Below are 17,816 nucleotides of genomic sequence, written 5' to 3' on the forward strand. Positions count from 1 at the left end.
AAGTAAAATGTATACCCAGCTATGTTGACTTCTGCTTCTGAGAAGCCTAGAAAAGTGTGAAAAGGGCCCATTTTACTCGCAGTTTGGAGCTCTGCTACATCCTCAAGATATTGTGAAGTTTAAGGCATATTATTAGCTGTCACTCTGCGATCATGACCACAGACCTTAGCTTCCCCCCCCCCGCTTACCACAGATGTCAGCTTTTGTTATGAGCACATGTAAAATGAATCACCTTATGTGACAGCTTGAATGTACACAGCCTCAGGAAAACAGCAGCATGCACACTGACAGGTGGTCTGATTGAAGGCCAGTAGAATCCTCTGTCACCTAACAAGGTTGTCCAGTCCACATCTCTGTGGTGTGGAGAAGTAAAGTGAAGACTCAGAATTCATTGGTCTCTAACAGGGGATGGCTAGGCTGCTGGAAAAAAAGGAGACATGTTGGAGATGAGAGGAAGTCATTTGGCCCTTCAAAACCTGGGCCCTCTCCAACAGACACTGCCCTAAGGTACTTCCTGACTGTTGCTACTGTTACAATGAACTCCACACACATTTTAATACTAACCCCCCCCCCCCCCCCCCCCACACACACACACACCTATATATATATATATATATAGAGAGAGAGAGAGATAGAGAGAGAGAGAGGGAAGAAAAAGGTAACTTTTTTCCCACTTGAACTTCAGGAACAGGTATAGCCGTGCCACAAATTTTTTTTTTATATATTATAAAATATAGATTATATTTATACATTATGATAAAAATACATATATTAAATATGGTAATTTTAAAACATAAAATGTTTTTGTATTAAAAAAAAAAGTTTTTGTGTGAGTCTATGAGAGGAATTTATATATATTTTTTTAAATGGTGAACATCAGTCGAGATCCAAAAAGGAGAAATGTAAAAATCTTAATATAATAATCAAGGTCAACTTTCAATAATAACATAGTCAGATTGTTTGTATTTTATAGGTTTAAAAAAAATATATTTTTTGAAAGATGAAAGTTGTCACCTATAGTTGACGATTTACTAATATATATATATATATATATATATATATATATATATATATATATATATATATATATATATATATATATATATGTATGCATGTATGTATGTATGTATATATATATATATGTATGTATGTATGTATATATATATATATATATATATATGTATATGTGTGTGTATATATATATATATATATATATACATATATATATATATATATATATATACATATATATACATATACATATATATATATATATATATATATATATATATATATATATATATATATATATATATATATGTATATATATATATATATGTATATATATATATATGTATATATATATATATATACAGTGTTGTGGAAAGTTACTTTTAAAAGTAATGCATTACAACATTGCGTTACTCCCTAAAATAGTAACTAATTACATTAGTTACTTTTTATGGAAATAAAGAAACAAGTTCAATTTATATAGCAAACGTAAAAGCCCTTTCACACCAAAAAGTGTAATGAATAAACCTCAGGCTGAAGGAAAAGTAAATTCCCATCCATACAGTAGAACGCAGGAGAAGGTGGTTCAACACTATGTGTACACTCTTCAACAATAAAACAAAACAAAACAATGAAGCACAATTGTTTATCTAAAGCCATTTTTGCTTATTAGTACAGTTGAACTGAATCATCAGCAACAAAGACTTTAGTTAATAAAATGGGATTAGATACATTTGTGTTATTTAATACATTTAATTATTATTATTATTTAATTAATTCTGATGAATACTAAGTCAGTTTTTTTTGCTGCGGGTGGGATGAATTAATGCACATTCACATTTAGTCTAGAACTACAGTAACATCATGTTCACACAGTGCACACAACGCCTATGTACTTCTGATTTCTCCCAATATGGGGACAGGAGATTTGTCAGTCAATAAATGGGAAAACAAAGTAACTTTTTTGAAATATAATATCGATATGATATGATATGATATTTTCTTGTAAATTAAAAAGTCATGCGTTCCTTTACTAGTTACATGAAAAAGTAATCTGATTACGTATCTCGCGTAATGCATTACCCCAAAAACTATGTATTTATATATATGTGTGTGTGTGTGTGTTTGTGTGTGTGTATGAATTTATATAGCTTAAAACTGTTTATGCAGCATATCCAATAATTACATTCTTCTATAATTATAGTTTATATAATTGAAATAAAATAACTTGACTTGCAACAACATGCACAAAATATATATACCGTTTCTGGTATTTATTTAATTTAATTTTTTGTCCTTTTTAGTGCGTGACCAACATTACTATGAAAGATCATTCAAAATTTCTCCCTTTCCATCCCACTTTAAAAATAACAAGATACGAGTTTGGACCGACACGAGGGTGAGTAAATAATGACAGGATTTTCATTTCTGGGTGAACGATTCCCTGAATTTCTTTCATGTCTATTCTACCTCTGTATGCCAATGTTTCATTTAGGTCTGTTTTACTAAAGGGTCAGCGTTTGTGGAGAGCTCCTGATCTTTGTCCAGTGCCGGTTCTGTTAGTGGTTGAATAGCTTGGCCCAGGGGGATGAGGGGGGGACACAGCATGACAGATGGGGGTGACTGGTAACTCTGCTGAGGGACTTGTCTACAGATGGTGCGCCTCCCTTCTCCCTTTCCTTACTCAGTCCCTCCCCCCTTCCATCACAACCCTCAGGCTGCAAGCGAAGAGAGAGAGAGAGAGAGAGAGAGAAGTCTGAAGAGCTGCTCGCCTCACCTTGGCAATGCTGGCCATTTCCAGTGCCTCTTCATCAACCACGCCACTCTGAAACCCGTCACTAATTAATCTTAATGAGCCGGCAGATCAGTGACTTCTGCTTCTTAAGATGAGTGCATAAATCAGCCTCAACAAATGGACGCGGTCCACGTCTTTAGCTAAAGCCGGATGGAATAAAAAAAATGCTGCTGTTTTGAAACGGCTTTTAATTGCATGATTGATCAACTGCAGGATGTGGCATAAAAGCTTGTCTGTATTCATGCTAAATGAGTCGGCTATGTCCGAATGACACTAGAGACCCGGAGACTGAAAAAATAATGCGGATGGCATGCATTTAACCGCTCATTTACTGTAAGCGAAATCCTGCCAGTCTACGTTCGGGGGGATGGTTGAGCGAGATGAAAATGATACATGTCCGCATTAAGCAAATTAATGCGTGCTATCAGCAACTGCGAGCAAGCTAGGTCTTCGGGTTTGACCACAAGATACAACCACCCCTTGCTTCCCTCATAGATTATTTTCTCAACACATGTGATGAGCCGAGCTTCTAAACTAGACTGCAGGCGGAATGACCTCATAAACAAGAACAAATGTGTGATTTTTTTTGTCTGCCAGAAGTAGCTGTGAGAAGAGTTGATAGACTCCACACAGAACAGCCTAATTAAGACCGTTTGCAGAGGGAATATGTATCTTGGGAGGATGTCTTGCTTTTTTTTTTAAATGTTTAATTTAAAATAGTACAAATAAGTTGAGTACAGACTCTCTATGAGCATTTTTAGAGAATCAGCTAATCTAGACTGTGTAGCCTTTTTAGCACTGAGGTTGACAACATTCCTTGAACTAGAGACCCACAACCTGACTGACTTTTTTTTCAGTAACACTACTTACATTAATAAATAAAAAGTTGTAATGTAACAGCAGCATAACAACATTGTGATGTACATTCGAGTGAATGGATAATGGGAAATATTAAATGTTCAGAGACCTGTTTCAGTCCATCAGTTGTTGTTTGGCTGGAGGCTGACCTGAATGAAAAGGAACAGAGTTTATGCAGACTAAATAATTGGAGAAATCAGATCAAGTTATAGCATTTTCTTATAAATTACAAGCTCTTTATTAAGATTTAAGAAACTTCACTACCTTTACATACCTTTAGCCATGTCATGAATTCATCATGCCACTGTACTGTTAGACAGAGAAAGAGATATAAATGTATTAATTTTACCTCAAGAGAATCAAACTAGACAAACTGCAGACCTCAAGTCCACAACCCTGGTTTTAGCATCTTTATTTTGGATTACAGAGTTCGGGCCAGCTGATTTTGAACAGTTAGTACTGGTTGGGTGCTTTTCTATAACCATGCTGTTTAACTGGAGAACTTGAAATGTAAAGATTCTTTGCCAAGGCAGTCTCGCTGATTAGGTTAGTTAAGAAGCCTGATGGGACCACCAGCACACCAGCAGCAGAGACAGCTTTCGTTCCCCATCAGAATGATCTTCCCAACATCTCCAGACTTCCACAAACATCTGAGCTTTCTCAGATGACAGTCAGCATGGTGCTTATCTGTGAATGGGAGGATGAAATGCCACATTGTGCATCTTTCATAAATTCTTTTTCATAGTATTGATTTGAGCTTATTGTGCTGAGGCACTTTATTTCCCATGGGTCCCAAGCTATTAACTCTGATATGATCAGGAAAGATCCTCTTACTCAAATTCCCTTGTCACATCTCGGCTGGCAAGCTACATGCACGCTTGACCTCCGACAGATACAACACGGTTGTTGCCATGTAGATCGTGGTTTAACAAACATGTCTCATTACAGTCGCTTGAAGATCTACTTCGTGGTGAATTAAGCCGTATATTCTGACTGCACGGTAAAAAATTGGTGTACAAACAAATTTCACTCAGAAATTGCTAGTAAATTTCACAAACAATTACAAGGGAATGGCAAATAACATTAAACTAAAGATAACACTTTTAAGTTTTCTTGCAAAACAGTCAATTCATTTTATTTTTACAATGCATTTTTACATTCAATGTTAACATGCAATGTTTATATATTTTCTTCTATTCAAATTGCATAGACCTTTTCCTGCAAGCTACTCAACTTATGTATTGTCAATCACTGTCCTCACTGTTAAATACTGCATATGATAAAGTGAACCTAAATGTGAGGCTAGTACTTTTTAAAGGTTATCAATCAGAATGTCATCAAAGATAACAGTTCATACTCACATTATTTGCAAGACTATAGTATTTAGTCAGTATAACCTCATTAAAATATTGTCAACAGCCAAAACTTATTTTCTTCCTATAGAGCTGCTCACACCTAGCTATCCATATGTCCTTCAGTTTGTCTCAAATAGACTCTAACTCGATCCTTTCTGGTCTTCTTGCAAGTGTTAAACTGCTCGTCCAAAATACTGTTGTCTGATCTGGATTGAAACTCTCACATGTTTTAGGCCTGCTCTGTCTCCCCACAAGCTTCAGGGGTGATGTTAGAATCAAATCTAAAACATCACCTCTGACCAACAATGCAGCCAATTGTTTGGCTCTGTTATCAGCACACCACGATAAAAACACAATCCTCAACCTGGCTGCTACAATCAGCTGTATCCAGAATAAAAAGCCAGGAAGAGCTTGTTTGGGGTGGGATTGGAGAGGTGGAGGGCTCGGGGCGGTAGGTTTGTCAGAGTACTCTGTGGATTATTATGTTTCAAGGATAAAGTCAATTTAATACCACCAGCCTATGGGAAGAAAGCAGCAGAGGGAAAAGGAAGAGAAAAATGTGGTCTCATGCTTCAGGGTTTCAACACTCGGGACCTTTGGCTTTTAGCCATAATTTTGTTGATAATCAATTTTTGTACATGTCTCGCTTCAACCAGTTTTAAACACACACAAAACAAATGCACTAGACTGAAATAACTGCAGAGAAATTAAATTCAGGACCTACATGTCACAGATTTGAGTTATTATTAGTGCTCATTAGTATATGAACAGTCATTTTAAATACACAGAATCTGACTACAAAGAGATAAATTATTATGTGCAAGAGAATGATGAAAGAGAATGAACACATATAAATGCACTTTTTTTTAACCTTGCTTATCTCTGGTTAAATGCAAACTACAGCAAGTGTAACAAGAGACAGGGGGAAGCTGGTTAGGGTTAACTATGCCTCATTATCTTCCCTACATGCATGTCTGTGCATAACACTCAAAACTGCCTGCCACTGGGGGTCGGCCATTGCACTTAATTGGGGGTTTAAACCCTGAAGTAATCAGCATGGCTCAAAACAACACCAAATAGTCACCATTTTAAATATGAATTTAGAACGCACTGGTCTCGCGAACATAAGGGATTAATCTGAGTGAATGAGCAAGTTCAAACAGTCTTATGGCATTTGTCAGAGTAAGCCTGGACTTCCCGCAGAAAGGTCTTGGGTCTCCTTTCCCCTCCACTTTATTAACAAGCTGCCGAACCCTCGTAAGAATGAGTGCTGCTTGAAGAATCACGGCACACATATAGCTCAGCTGAAAGCAGGGACTGATTCACTAGCTGAATGATTAAATGGCCTGCTGCCAAAACAGAGACAAATTTTACATCACAGCTCTTTGCTTTACTTTTAAGGGGCCACATGGTCCGGGGCCTCTCTCTCGAAAGGCATCAAACTTAATAAAGCTGTTTATTTGCTAATAATGTGCCAAAAGCTAATCAAAGGTAGGAGAGGAGGATGAAATTTACCATCACACAATTACAAGCAGTAAGGCATAATTACATTTACGTTTTGCATAACTGGAAGCAGAATCCTGCCTGCTGTCTATGCAGTCTGATTAAGGGGATGCAAATAATTCAGAGCAATTATATCTTAAAGTGACAGTATGCAGCCACCTGCCTGCTTCTGACATTAAACGAAACTGATTAAATAAAAATAGAGGAGCTGTTACAGAGCGCAAACTGACACAAAAAGAATTATTTACATGTGTTGAGATATATATTTTGTGCTTATTTCCAAAAAGGCTATTTGTGTTTGACTGAGACAGTGATGTCATAAATTGTCATGTGCGTCGCCCATGGCTTCAGATGTAAAATTGTTATCGACATTTCACTTGACGATTTATTTATTTCTTTACAACCCAAATATAGACTGTAATCCATCAACCTGTCTGACCTTAATTCGGTCACTTCTAGTGAAACCTTTTAGAGCTTAATTGTGATTTAATTGTGTCCGCTCACCCCTTTAAGTCATACAAGAACATATGTAAACAAGATAAGAAATGATAAAAACATGCAGAAACATATTGCTTACTAAAACTTAACAGAGATTATTTAAAAAAAGATTTACATTTTAAAAAGAGATAGGCTATAAAGGCCTCATCAAATAATGACTGACTATATTCGTGATTTTTAGTAGGCTAAATGTTTATTTGTTTACCCTGTCTATTCTGCTGTTGTTATGGGGTATTTATACTGCATTCTGTTTAATGCGGTAGCAAAACAAAAAGCTCATAAGTGCATTCTTGCTAGGCCAATAAACTTCATCCAAACACAAGCGGCACCAAATCCACGAGGCAGCTTACGTTTCCCGATCGAATAGTTCAATTCTCTGTGTGTGTGTGTGTGTGTGTGTGTGTGTGTGTGTGTGTGTGTGTGTGTGTGAGTGAGTGAGAGAGAGAGAGAGAGAGAGAGAGAGAGAGAGAGAGAGAGAGAGAGAGAGAGAGAGAGAGGAAATAAAATTCCTGCGCCTTTAAGAACTGTCTGCTACTAAACTTCGGCGACACTAGTGAGGCAGAGTAAGAACATCTTGACTTGTCGATTTACTCACGTATAGCCTAGCTATAGCCTATATATGTATCGATCCGCTGGAGGCTGCTGCTGATTGTGAAGCCCACTTGGATAGGCGGTGTACTACCTAACTAATTTTAAAACATCTGCACCAGCCACTGTGAAGTCCTACAATCCGTTAAAGTGAGCTACATTTTTTAAAAGGCCGGCTAGAAGGTATCAGAGCCGAAACGCGGAGATTATGAAGGCCTACCCGTCTGCTCTAAGCTATAATAAAAACAACTGAGAAAGGAGTAATCCAACTTCATAAGCAGCGGTGTTTCAGTTTACTCTAGAAATCTACCGGAATCAAAGGTGCACCTGACACTTTACCTTCCCTTGACGTGACCCTACAAACGGGTTTCCATCCAGCATCACTGCTAAAATATAGTCAGTATTATTGCGGAAAAATAATACTTTAGAAGAGTGAGCACACTCTAAATGAGGGGAACATTATTCCCCCCTCCCCCCAGAAAAACATAAATAAAATGTAAAATAACAACAACAAAAATTGTAATGCTCACTTGAAAGAATAGCCTATATATAAACAGAAATGAGAAAAAATGAACCACGAGATCATATGTTAGAAAATATTCAAATATGGGACTGCATTCTTAAATGAGGATTGATTTAATAAATAAAGCACTATCAAACACGTCATCTGTGAGGTTTACATGAGCGATTTCACACCACGGTGCCCAATATTCACAGGGGATCATAATATCCTTTTGATTCTGCTTTTTTATTCTCGCACTGCACTGATCCGTGCATGCGATAATATCATAGCACCATATCCGAGGGTCTTAATCATTTTTTAAATAACCACTAGAAATAAAGTCTCATGATTAAGTCACTGATGGATTTATCGATTTTATCTTACACTTTAAGAATTCAAAAATACTTGTATGTAAAAAATATTTCAATTCTTAAAATGTTGTGAGCCTTTTAGCACCCCGTTTTAAATAAAGACTATATTAAATTAAGATGAATATACGCCTTGCATATTTTTACATACAATATATTATGATGATCACATGAACAGTAAAATGACTTGCGTCGTGCAATTGCGAAGTAGGCTATACAATTAAACTGACAAACCATTGCAAATGCGCCTGGTCAATCTGTACTACAATCACACCAATTTTCTTCTTCTTATCTTTACTGATATATATGTGTGTGTGTGTGTGTGTGTGTGTATTTTTGAATGTTTTTATATATTTTAATGTTTATTGCATTTTTTCAAAATGCTGAAAAAAAAATCTTTTTTTTTCTAATAAAATAAAAGCACATGTGGGACACAATTATATGCCAACTGGATTTAACTGTAAGAAAGCGCCCAGTTAAGCTACGAAATCATATCAACAGCCTATCGGTAATATCTTAAAATATTATGATTGATATTATTTTTTATATTGGATTCAAATGTATTAATGCAATGTAAAATTGTAGGCTATATAAGAATATAATAAATTAATACATATTTTTACATTAAAAATGTATAATAAACATGCAATAAATTATTTGAAAAAAAAATTTTATTTAGGCTACTTGAATTCAGGACTAATAGGCTATATCCACAAACTAGCTAATAAAATACTCAAATAAAGGACTGGCGATAAAAACATCGAAAAGTTGTCCACAAATTGGACGATCCCGTGCAAGTTACCCCCGTCTATTGTCGCTCAACTAGTTTCTCTAACCTAGATCTTAAGATTCTCGATATCCTCCGTCCGTGTTAACGTACCAGAATGAACTGATAATGCCATACTGCAATATTCATATCCTCTAATTGCGTCAGCGAAATTATCACAGAATTAATTAAACACGGTTCCCATTTACAATTGACCACACGGCACCGTAGGAATCCTAATTAATTCTAATTAAATTAAGGGGACTCCATCCAGCGCAGCATTGATTTGAGGAAAAGCCGCTGAAAGTTGGATTCAGAAGCGCCTGTAATGACTCCAGACATGATGGCGATGGGGGCCGGGCTGAGGTGGCCGTGTATAAATAGTGTGATCTGAAAAACACAGACATAACAGTAGGAGTGATCTAAACCTTCTACACGCAAACATATCGCCGAATGCACTGTTGAGCAGACAAAAAGATTCGCGTTAGATACATTTTAAAGTGGATTTCTGTAATCAGCCATGGAAGAACTCACGGCGTTCGTGTCGAAATCATTCGATCAGAAAAGCAAGGAGAGCAGCAAAGAGAGCATCACGTACAGGGAAGTTTTGGAGAGTGGTTTAGCCCGAGCCAGAGAGCTGGGAAACTCGGAGACCAACCTTCAGGAGATTACAGAAACCAACAACAACCATTGTCCGGTACACCTTTACAAGGAGCACGTAGAGCTGGAAAAGGAGAAACTGAAGGAGTTTAACGTGACACGGGCTACTGACGGTGAGTTACACTTACGCGAAGTGTAATAATGTTTCTCGCTGCAGACTTGTTTACAGTTAGATGTACGCGCGAATACGCGTTTTGACGTTGTTAAAATATCTCTAAAATCTGAGTAACTGTACATTGAGGTCATTTACATTATCTTAAAGAGAGATTTCGATCGTCTTGAGAGGCTAACTAGCATGCGAGTAGAGAAATTCAAGCTGTATTCAGCTGACGCAATGGGCACTTGTTCGTTGTAGTGTGTGTCGTGTAGTAATGTTTTCTTTTGTAAAAGAACAGAAATACACGATAGGCAATTTTAAGTAAAATAATCCCAATAAATATATAAAAAGAGAAGTCTGTACTTAAATTTGAGGAGTTACAGTCAGAACAATAGGCCCTTGTCAAATTTGAAAGGACGATCTATTCATTTATTCCTTACATTTCCAGGAAATTAGTAAACATTTATTTTCTCTTTAGTAGTCGTCAACATTTTTGTAAATAAAGAGTAAAAAAAGTCGTCATTTGAAACAGAACCATACCGGTGATAACATTTTTAAAGTGAAATTTAATAGGCTATATAAAAACGGGGCTCAAAACGGGTTTGCTTCAGAAACAGTGAACAAAGACGTTTAACGACATTCATTGCAGACCCATGACAGATTATTTTGGAATTCAACACCTTAGTAATAATAATAATTCATGTAAATTGCTTTGATTATGGGCCTTAAAGCAAAACAAAGTCCAATTCACAGAATTTATAGAATACATGATTGCAGTATGAAAAAGTTTTCTAAGTTTACATTTGATTTGCAAAACTTACAAATAACAGTTTGCTGCTCTGGAATGAAGACTCAGTTATAACAGTTTACCTGCTCTGGAATGAAGACTCAGTTTATATATATAAACTGAGTCTTCATTCCAGAGCAGGTAAACTGTTATAACATTTTTATATACATTTTATATACATTATATACATTTTTAATCTAAATATATAAATGTGCAGATCTGCATTAGCTCATTGCAAACTTCTAATGTTTCCAAATATCTTATAATGTAATTTAAGAACTACATAATAACCTAAACCTCTTTATCCATGTTCCTTAATTACACGAATCAGCCTGATACATATATAAATATCGAGAACATTTACGTGCTGGGTTTAAAGTCATTTTTTTATTTATAAAGCCACAATGCATGTTTCAAACCAGCTGCAATTTCTTGCTATTCATCTTGGATTTCACTTAACAAAATTGTTTACATTTTTAATCTAAACAAATAAATACAAAAAAAAAGTGTTCTGTTGACATGTCGTGTAATTAGATTGTTAGTTCCCGATTCTTTTCACTTCTGAGCCGCCATCTCTTTCAAACACTTGTGTAATAAATGAACGCTTTAGAAGAAGAAGGCAACTTTATGTCGATGCATTTATGTTGTATTTTTCACAGGAATTTATGACTGCAAAGACAAGAAGGAGGACGTGAAATCAGAGGACGAGGACGCACAGAGTAAACTGAAGCAGAGACGGAGCAGGACAAATTTTACCTTAGAGCAGCTGAATGAACTGGAGCGCTTATTTGATGAGACGCATTACCCAGACGCCTTCATGCGCGAGGAGTTGAGTCAGAGGCTGGGGCTGTCAGAGGCCCGCGTGCAGGTAAGAGCCCATTCTTCCATACACTCCAGGGATTCTTGTTATTCTTTAAAAAAAAAATCTACTACTACAAAATACTAAATAAAAAACGTGCACGTTCTAAAAACAATTTTAGAACAAATAAAATATATTCAAATATTATTAATTTAAAAACAGATACATTTTTAAACGAATGCATCTCGAATGCGCCTTTTAGTGGAACTAAATGATATGTCACTTATTTTTCATTATTTTACGTATGTTCTCGAAATAGTTTAAAGCAGGCCCGTGTGCGAAAATAGAACAGCAACAAACCTTGCATATAGGCTAATTGAGAAAAATTGTCCACAGAGATTATTCATAATTTTTTATTGTTTTTACGTTTCATATTAAAAAAGATACTAAGTCTCATGTAATAGCGCTGCTTATGTTCACAAGCCTAGAGGAATTTGTGACGTTGGTAACTTAATGTATTAATTTAGCAGTTTGTAAAGGTAGAAATAATAGGCAATCTTTTTACGAAGTGCTCTATAAATATGTGTTTGTTATAGAGAAGTGCACTGGCCAGATGAAAATAATCAAATAGTCTAAATAAAACAAGAGTGTAAGTGTGATCGCTAGGCCTTCATTCCTCCTACACATTTGCTTAAGTAGGCTAGATTAAATTTGTATATCACACCATGCGCCTGAGATGTTTAACATTTGGAGACGGTTCTTCTGTTCACTCATACACAAAGCATTTCTGTTATCTTTCGATTTATGCGGGTTCAGTTTCAGTGGTGGGTGTGGATATGAAATCGCCTTTTAGTTCGTGCAGCAGCAGCTATATTCAAAGGAAGACTTGCTTATGTGCTGCAGAAAGATCTAACCACATCATTAAAATTAATGAAGAGATTGAACCGCTGCTGCAGGGGATACCTTCTTATGTCACTCACCTCATTTTCTCCAACCTTATCTTTGTAATATCTGCCATTGGCTTGATATACTGTTCCTATAAAAATGTATTAGGAATAATTCAATTCTGTTTTAACTCCTACACAGTGACATAGGCCGTGTTACAAAATGTAATGGGAAAATAAGTAACGTTGTTTGCCAGTGTGACAGCTTGCAAGCACGCCATTTTTTAATGTTTCAGAGGCGGAGGCGAAATCAGATTAAAAGAGAAGAGCAAAGAATAGGTCAGAGCCGTGATTTGATGCAACCAAAAAATTCATACCGCGTTAAAACGCCTCTGCAGGATGCATCACAACTGCATTTTATGACTCGTATCACATTTCAGATTTCGCAGAAAATTAAACGCAATGGACGTGAGCTAGCCTATTTGATATGGACCTGCCACTATACTGTTCTATAGAAGCCCCACGCCGACCAGCTGTCAAGAATCTAATTGAAAGTTATGAGACCTCAGTGAGGAGAAGGCAGTAATTCAATTACGACTAATATCTTTCGGTTTTTGGTGCAGGGCTAAATTAAATGTCATTATTCACTGTCTCTAATAAAAATCAAAAGGAAATCAGATTAGGGTATTTGTGAACCGCATCATTGAGTGGTCCTTAATGAAGAAATAACTGTCGAAACCAGTGTAGCTCACTTTCCCTATAGCATAGTGCTGGATAATCACAATCGATCAAAGATTGAAATATGATGCATTCATTGTGGCGCACTAAAAGTCACATATTGAATGGGCCTAATAATAATAATAATAATAATCATAATAATAATAATGTTCTATAATGCAAAATCCGAGTGCCTTACAAAAAAAGAAAAAAAAAAAAAGGTTGACAGACGTTTCTTTTTAAAATTTAATGAGCGAGTCTGAGAGTTATAAAAGCAGCGCTAATAGTCTGATTTAACTGAACCGAGTAATAATGGGAAACTGTACCAGGCATAGGACTAGTGTAAATTTACACTGTTCAGAATTAATATTTCCCACATTTATAAACACCTAGCCTATGTAATGCAGCAAATTGATTTTATTGAAAATTAATTATAATAGGCCTCAATTTCTGCGATGTAAAATGGTCAGTTAGTTTACATGGTGCTTTGACAAGAGCTTCTAGGCCTACGTTATTTCATATAGCTACAGAAAGAAAATAAGAAAACTAAAATGTATTATGTAGACACAGTCAAAGAATACACACAGAATTAATTGGTGTAGAAGATGAAAACTGCATTATTAATTATGAAGAAGATTTGTCGAATAACGAAAAACAGAATTCGCTTTTTCAATTGAAATTAAATAATAATCTAGACCGATTAACAGAGGCAACAGACATAGGCGCTGTTTTTCTGTAATGTCGTATCATGGACAAATTAAATTAAACTAATTTGCACATTTCTGCAATTTAATTTGTTATATAAAAAAGTTGTAAGTGGAATATTCAGAAAAATAATAACCCTTTTTCCTCTCTGATTTTAGGTATGGTTTCAGAACAGAAGAGCGAAATGCCGAAAACAGGAAAATCAAATGCACAAAGGTAAAAAAACAACAACCTTAAAATATTATTTCAATAACCTAATTTTCCAAACTTTTTTGATATTATATTTTCTTCTTTTATGCATTTCTAATTTAATTTCTAACGGGACATGACCCAAGCCAGAGTAGAATTGGGTGCTTGTGAGCCAGCAGCTCTTTATGTTCCCTGCACGTGCTCACTGCACCGACAATCCATTTTATAATCCATAACATTTTACATTTGATATAACTGGTAAAATCGTCTACATAAAAAATCATTATTACTAACTTTGCTAATGTATTATTCTTTTCTATTCAGGTGTTATTTTGGGCACCGCGAGTCACCTGGACGCGTGCAGGGTCGCTCCTTACGTCAATATGGGCGCACTCAGAATGCCATTTCAACAGGTAGGATAGAAATGACAAAGGTCATCTTTATTCATTTTTATTGTGTTTCTTGTGAATTGCAAATGTGCAGTTCAGTCGACCAAATAAAACGTCTTGCTCCGCGATATTAACCACCTAAATGTAGCGGCCGAGAAATGTTTAGGCTTTGAAAACAATATGATGTGACGCTAGTCTCCGTGAGCCGCGCGAAGGGCGCGAACCTTTCACCTCCGGGGCCAGATGAGAGACGAATGAGATAAGAGGGACCGAGAGACATTTCATCTGGTGGTGAAGAACTGTCTGCATCAGCCAGACGAGAGAGCAGCCATAATTAAGCTAATAGCACAGCTAGGGAAAGGCAGATAAAAGAGATTATGAAAGAGAGGAATAACGCACTGATGGTTATTGGCACTGAGCAGCATTGGCAGGGCCGAGGCGTGAGGACTGCATACTGAACACCACAAATGTCCACCACCTGTTGTTCTGACTGCCCCTGTAGAGGGGTTGCACAGTCCAATTTGACTGATTTGTGAAGACACTGGAGCAAGGGGCTGCTTTATTTTTTAGAGTATTTTCATACAGAGTTAATTAAAATAAATGCAAGTACCAGGCATAAAGTCAGAAGGCCTGTGGTTATTAACTGTGAGCAGCAAAGAAACTCAGATGAGACAGGCTGTATTCATACCTGATTATTTTCCAAAAATAACAGACTACCAGGTCTGACATTATTTATCCTCCTTTCAAAGCGATCTCCCTATGTTTTGTATTCACGTGGAAAACAGAAAAAAGAAACATTGGTAAAACATTCTTTCCCTGTGTCAAAAACTCGTGCAGCTTGTCAGATGTTGTATTTTAGTTGGACTGCAAAATGTAAAGCTTTGAAATATTTATGATCCCTGTGCAGAGAAAGATGCATGAGAAGAATACTAAAAAAGAAAATAAAAAATAAGTCACTTTTTAAGTCAGCGGATGTCTAATTTTCACCTCATCTTACTGAAATAATTGCTAAGAATCTGCAACCTGATATTTTATGCTGCCTGCTTACATCTTTTTCCCCCCTAGGAACCATGCGAATAAATATTTATATATATATATGAGAATGAATATTTTGGGTGCGAAATTGTTTATTTATGCCATTGAATATATAATTAAGATTACATGATGTTGCAGCTTTTAGCGGTTGTTTGGAAAGTTTCACTGTGGATCAAACTAATATGCTGAGATGTGAGATTTGCAACTGATGGAAGTTCTTTGATTATTAAGCTGAGTGCATTGCATAATGCAGCTCAAGATCAGATGAAAAAGTATGCACTGAGCGAGTGACTGTCTAAAAAAAGCACACATTTAGCACAAGCCTTTGGAGGGGTGTCCAAGCCTGAAACCGGATCCCCGCCGCTCCTCGAGCTGACCCCGCGGCCACTGACTAACTTTGTGTTTGTTTTTGCTTGCCCCACAGGTCCAAGCTCAGCTACAGTTGGAAGGGGTCGGAACACACTCCCATCCTCACCTGCACCCACACCTCGCAGCCCACGCTCCCTATCTGATGTTCCCGCCCCCACCCTTTGGATTACCAATCGCGTCGCTGGCAGACTCGGCCTCTGCGGCGGCAGCCGTGGTAGCAGCTGCCAAGAGCAATAGCAAGAACTCCAGCATCGCTGACCTGCGACTCAAGGCAAGAAAACACGCCGAGGCGCTGGGACTCTGACCCCCATGGGCTTCTCTGCTGCTCTGAACTGATAATTGCTTCTAACACAAGACTAAGCCTGTGAAAAGGCCGTGACACTCACAGTTAAAACAAAACAAAATAAAAACAAAAGAGAAAAAAAAGGGGTGTAAGGGGAGAGAATGAGAGCGAGAGAGAGAGAGAAAAAAAAGTCACAAAAAACCAGCTGCCAAAACAAACCACTTGTAGAGAAAGGTAATTAAATACCAATGAATCACCTTTTACTTTTCGCCCAACAGGCAGGACTTCTTGGAGGCCACTGGCTCAGCCCTTTCCAGGCACAGATCACAGCCCCAGGACCATACAAAAATGTCTGGATGTCTGTCTGAGAACCAGCGTTTAGGAGAGAAGACTTTTAAAAAAAAAGCAAAAGGCAGACACAGAGTGAGGCTAGAGGTTGTGTTTTTACGGACAGACACTGAAACTTTGGAATCTCAACCTCAAAGTGAAAAGAAAGAGACGGCCATATTTGCCTCCTACCACTGTGCCGCTGCCTAGTGCACGTGCTCAATTGAAGGATAGACCTATTGGGGCTGGCCTCCATTGTAACTGACATACATCTGTGTTGATCACTGCCATGATAACCCTCCACTACAATTCATATCTAAAGCCGTTATTTGCATTTTTGCATTTTTGTTTTTCATTGTTCATTCTGCTGTGGACAAAGACTGGAAACAGCAATAACATCGATGGTACAATCGCCTGCTTTTTAGTGGAATTTTTATGATTCTTTCTGTTTTGGGAGGAAATGTTGCATTGCTGTTATTTCCTTCTGGGCATGTGTATGGACTTTAGCTTTCATTCTCATAATTTGTGCTCTCTTCTTTTTTATGTGATGTGTCCTGGAATAGAAGTGAACCTAGCTTTTGCACTTCAGGTCTTGTATTAAGGTTTTAAGATCCTCAATGCAACATATACTTCTTTTATGTAAGGGGAAAACAAATTTGGCTTTCGTTTTGCTGAAATACATTGAAATGACTTGTTTTTGTTTGTTTCAAAAAGGATAAACAGTAACTGCAACTTTGTAATTTAACATTTTAAGAAACATCAGTTTAACTGAAATGCAATTATATGCAGTTAAGTGCAATACTGTAAATATGGAAAACGTAATATAGCGTTTGATGTTTGCTAATTAAACGATGATTTTTAAGTTGTTGGGTTTTTGGCACTGATGTCGATGTGTTGAAGTTCTCCGCCACTAACACGTCCTTAAAAGCTGTGTAAAAGATCATTTGCTAACTCGTTTGCAACGTGCCATAACTCCCCGAAGTTCAATGTTATTCAAATATAGTTTTGTACACGTGCATTTAAAGATATATTGATATCACTGAAAACAGACAAGGAAGATTCTTTTGACACTGTACAAAAATGCTCTAGGTTCCTGGGTCATAACATGTCTGGTTTTTAACATAACAAAAAAATCAGCCAAAGACAACAATTTGATCAAATGAATAGAGGTAGAATTATTTAATTTAAGGCTCCAAAACCATTTCAGCAGCTGCATCCACAGTCTTTTTTCTCCCATATAAACAAGGTCTGTCTACGGTTTCCTGAATTGAATACAATAAGCTTCAGAATTGGTTACCAAGATAACCAAAAAAAAAAAAAAACCTGTATTT

The 17,816-nt window shown here is 36.7% G+C and overlaps 1 protein-coding gene and 1 long non-coding RNA gene across 2 annotated transcripts in view; one reads left to right on the forward strand and one right to left on the reverse strand.

Moving 5' to 3' along the window:
- LOC127964514 (uncharacterized) overlaps positions 1-17,816 on the reverse strand; it is a 116,394-nt gene that overhangs the window by 26,551 nt on the left and 72,027 nt on the right. Inside the window, exons 2-4 of the long non-coding RNA XR_008155059.1 lie at positions 3,939-3,973; positions 3,774-3,813; positions 233-420 (exon numbers count right to left, since the gene is read on the reverse strand). This is a non-coding gene — a long non-coding RNA (uncharacterized LOC127964514). The remainder of the gene's footprint in view (positions 1-232; positions 421-3,773; positions 3,814-3,938; positions 3,974-17,816) is intronic.
- shox (short stature homeobox) lies at positions 9,644-17,353 on the forward strand. Its single transcript, XM_052564732.1, has 6 exons — positions 9,644-10,017; positions 11,448-11,656; positions 14,052-14,109; positions 14,407-14,495; positions 15,931-16,146; positions 16,437-17,353. The coding sequence occupies exons 1-6, from the start codon at positions 9,765-9,767 to the stop codon at positions 16,524-16,526; spliced, it is 915 nt and encodes a 304-aa protein (XP_052420692.1). The 5' UTR covers positions 9,644-9,764; the 3' UTR covers positions 16,527-17,353.

Source organism: Carassius gibelio, chromosome B9 (genome assembly GCF_023724105.1).
Source record: "Carassius gibelio isolate Cgi1373 ecotype wild population from Czech Republic chromosome B9, carGib1.2-hapl.c, whole genome shotgun sequence".
Classification (NCBI taxonomy): Eukaryota; Metazoa; Chordata; class Actinopteri; order Cypriniformes; family Cyprinidae; genus Carassius; species Carassius gibelio.

What these genes read in the sequence shown, in the direction of transcription:
- shox (XM_052564732.1), top strand. Translation starts at nt 9,765, where the DNA reads ATGGAAGAACTCACGGCGTTCGTGTCGAAATCATTCGATCAGAAAAGC. An exon ending in GGAAAATCAAATGCACAAAG is followed by an intron (nt 14,110 to 14,406) that starts GTAAAAAAACAA and finishes TTTTCTATTCAG; the next exon opens with GTGTTATTTTGGGCACCGCG. An exon ending in TCAGAATGCCATTTCAACAG is followed by an intron (nt 14,496 to 15,930) that starts GTAGGATAGAAA and finishes CTTGCCCCACAG; the next exon opens with GTCCAAGCTCAGCTACAGTT.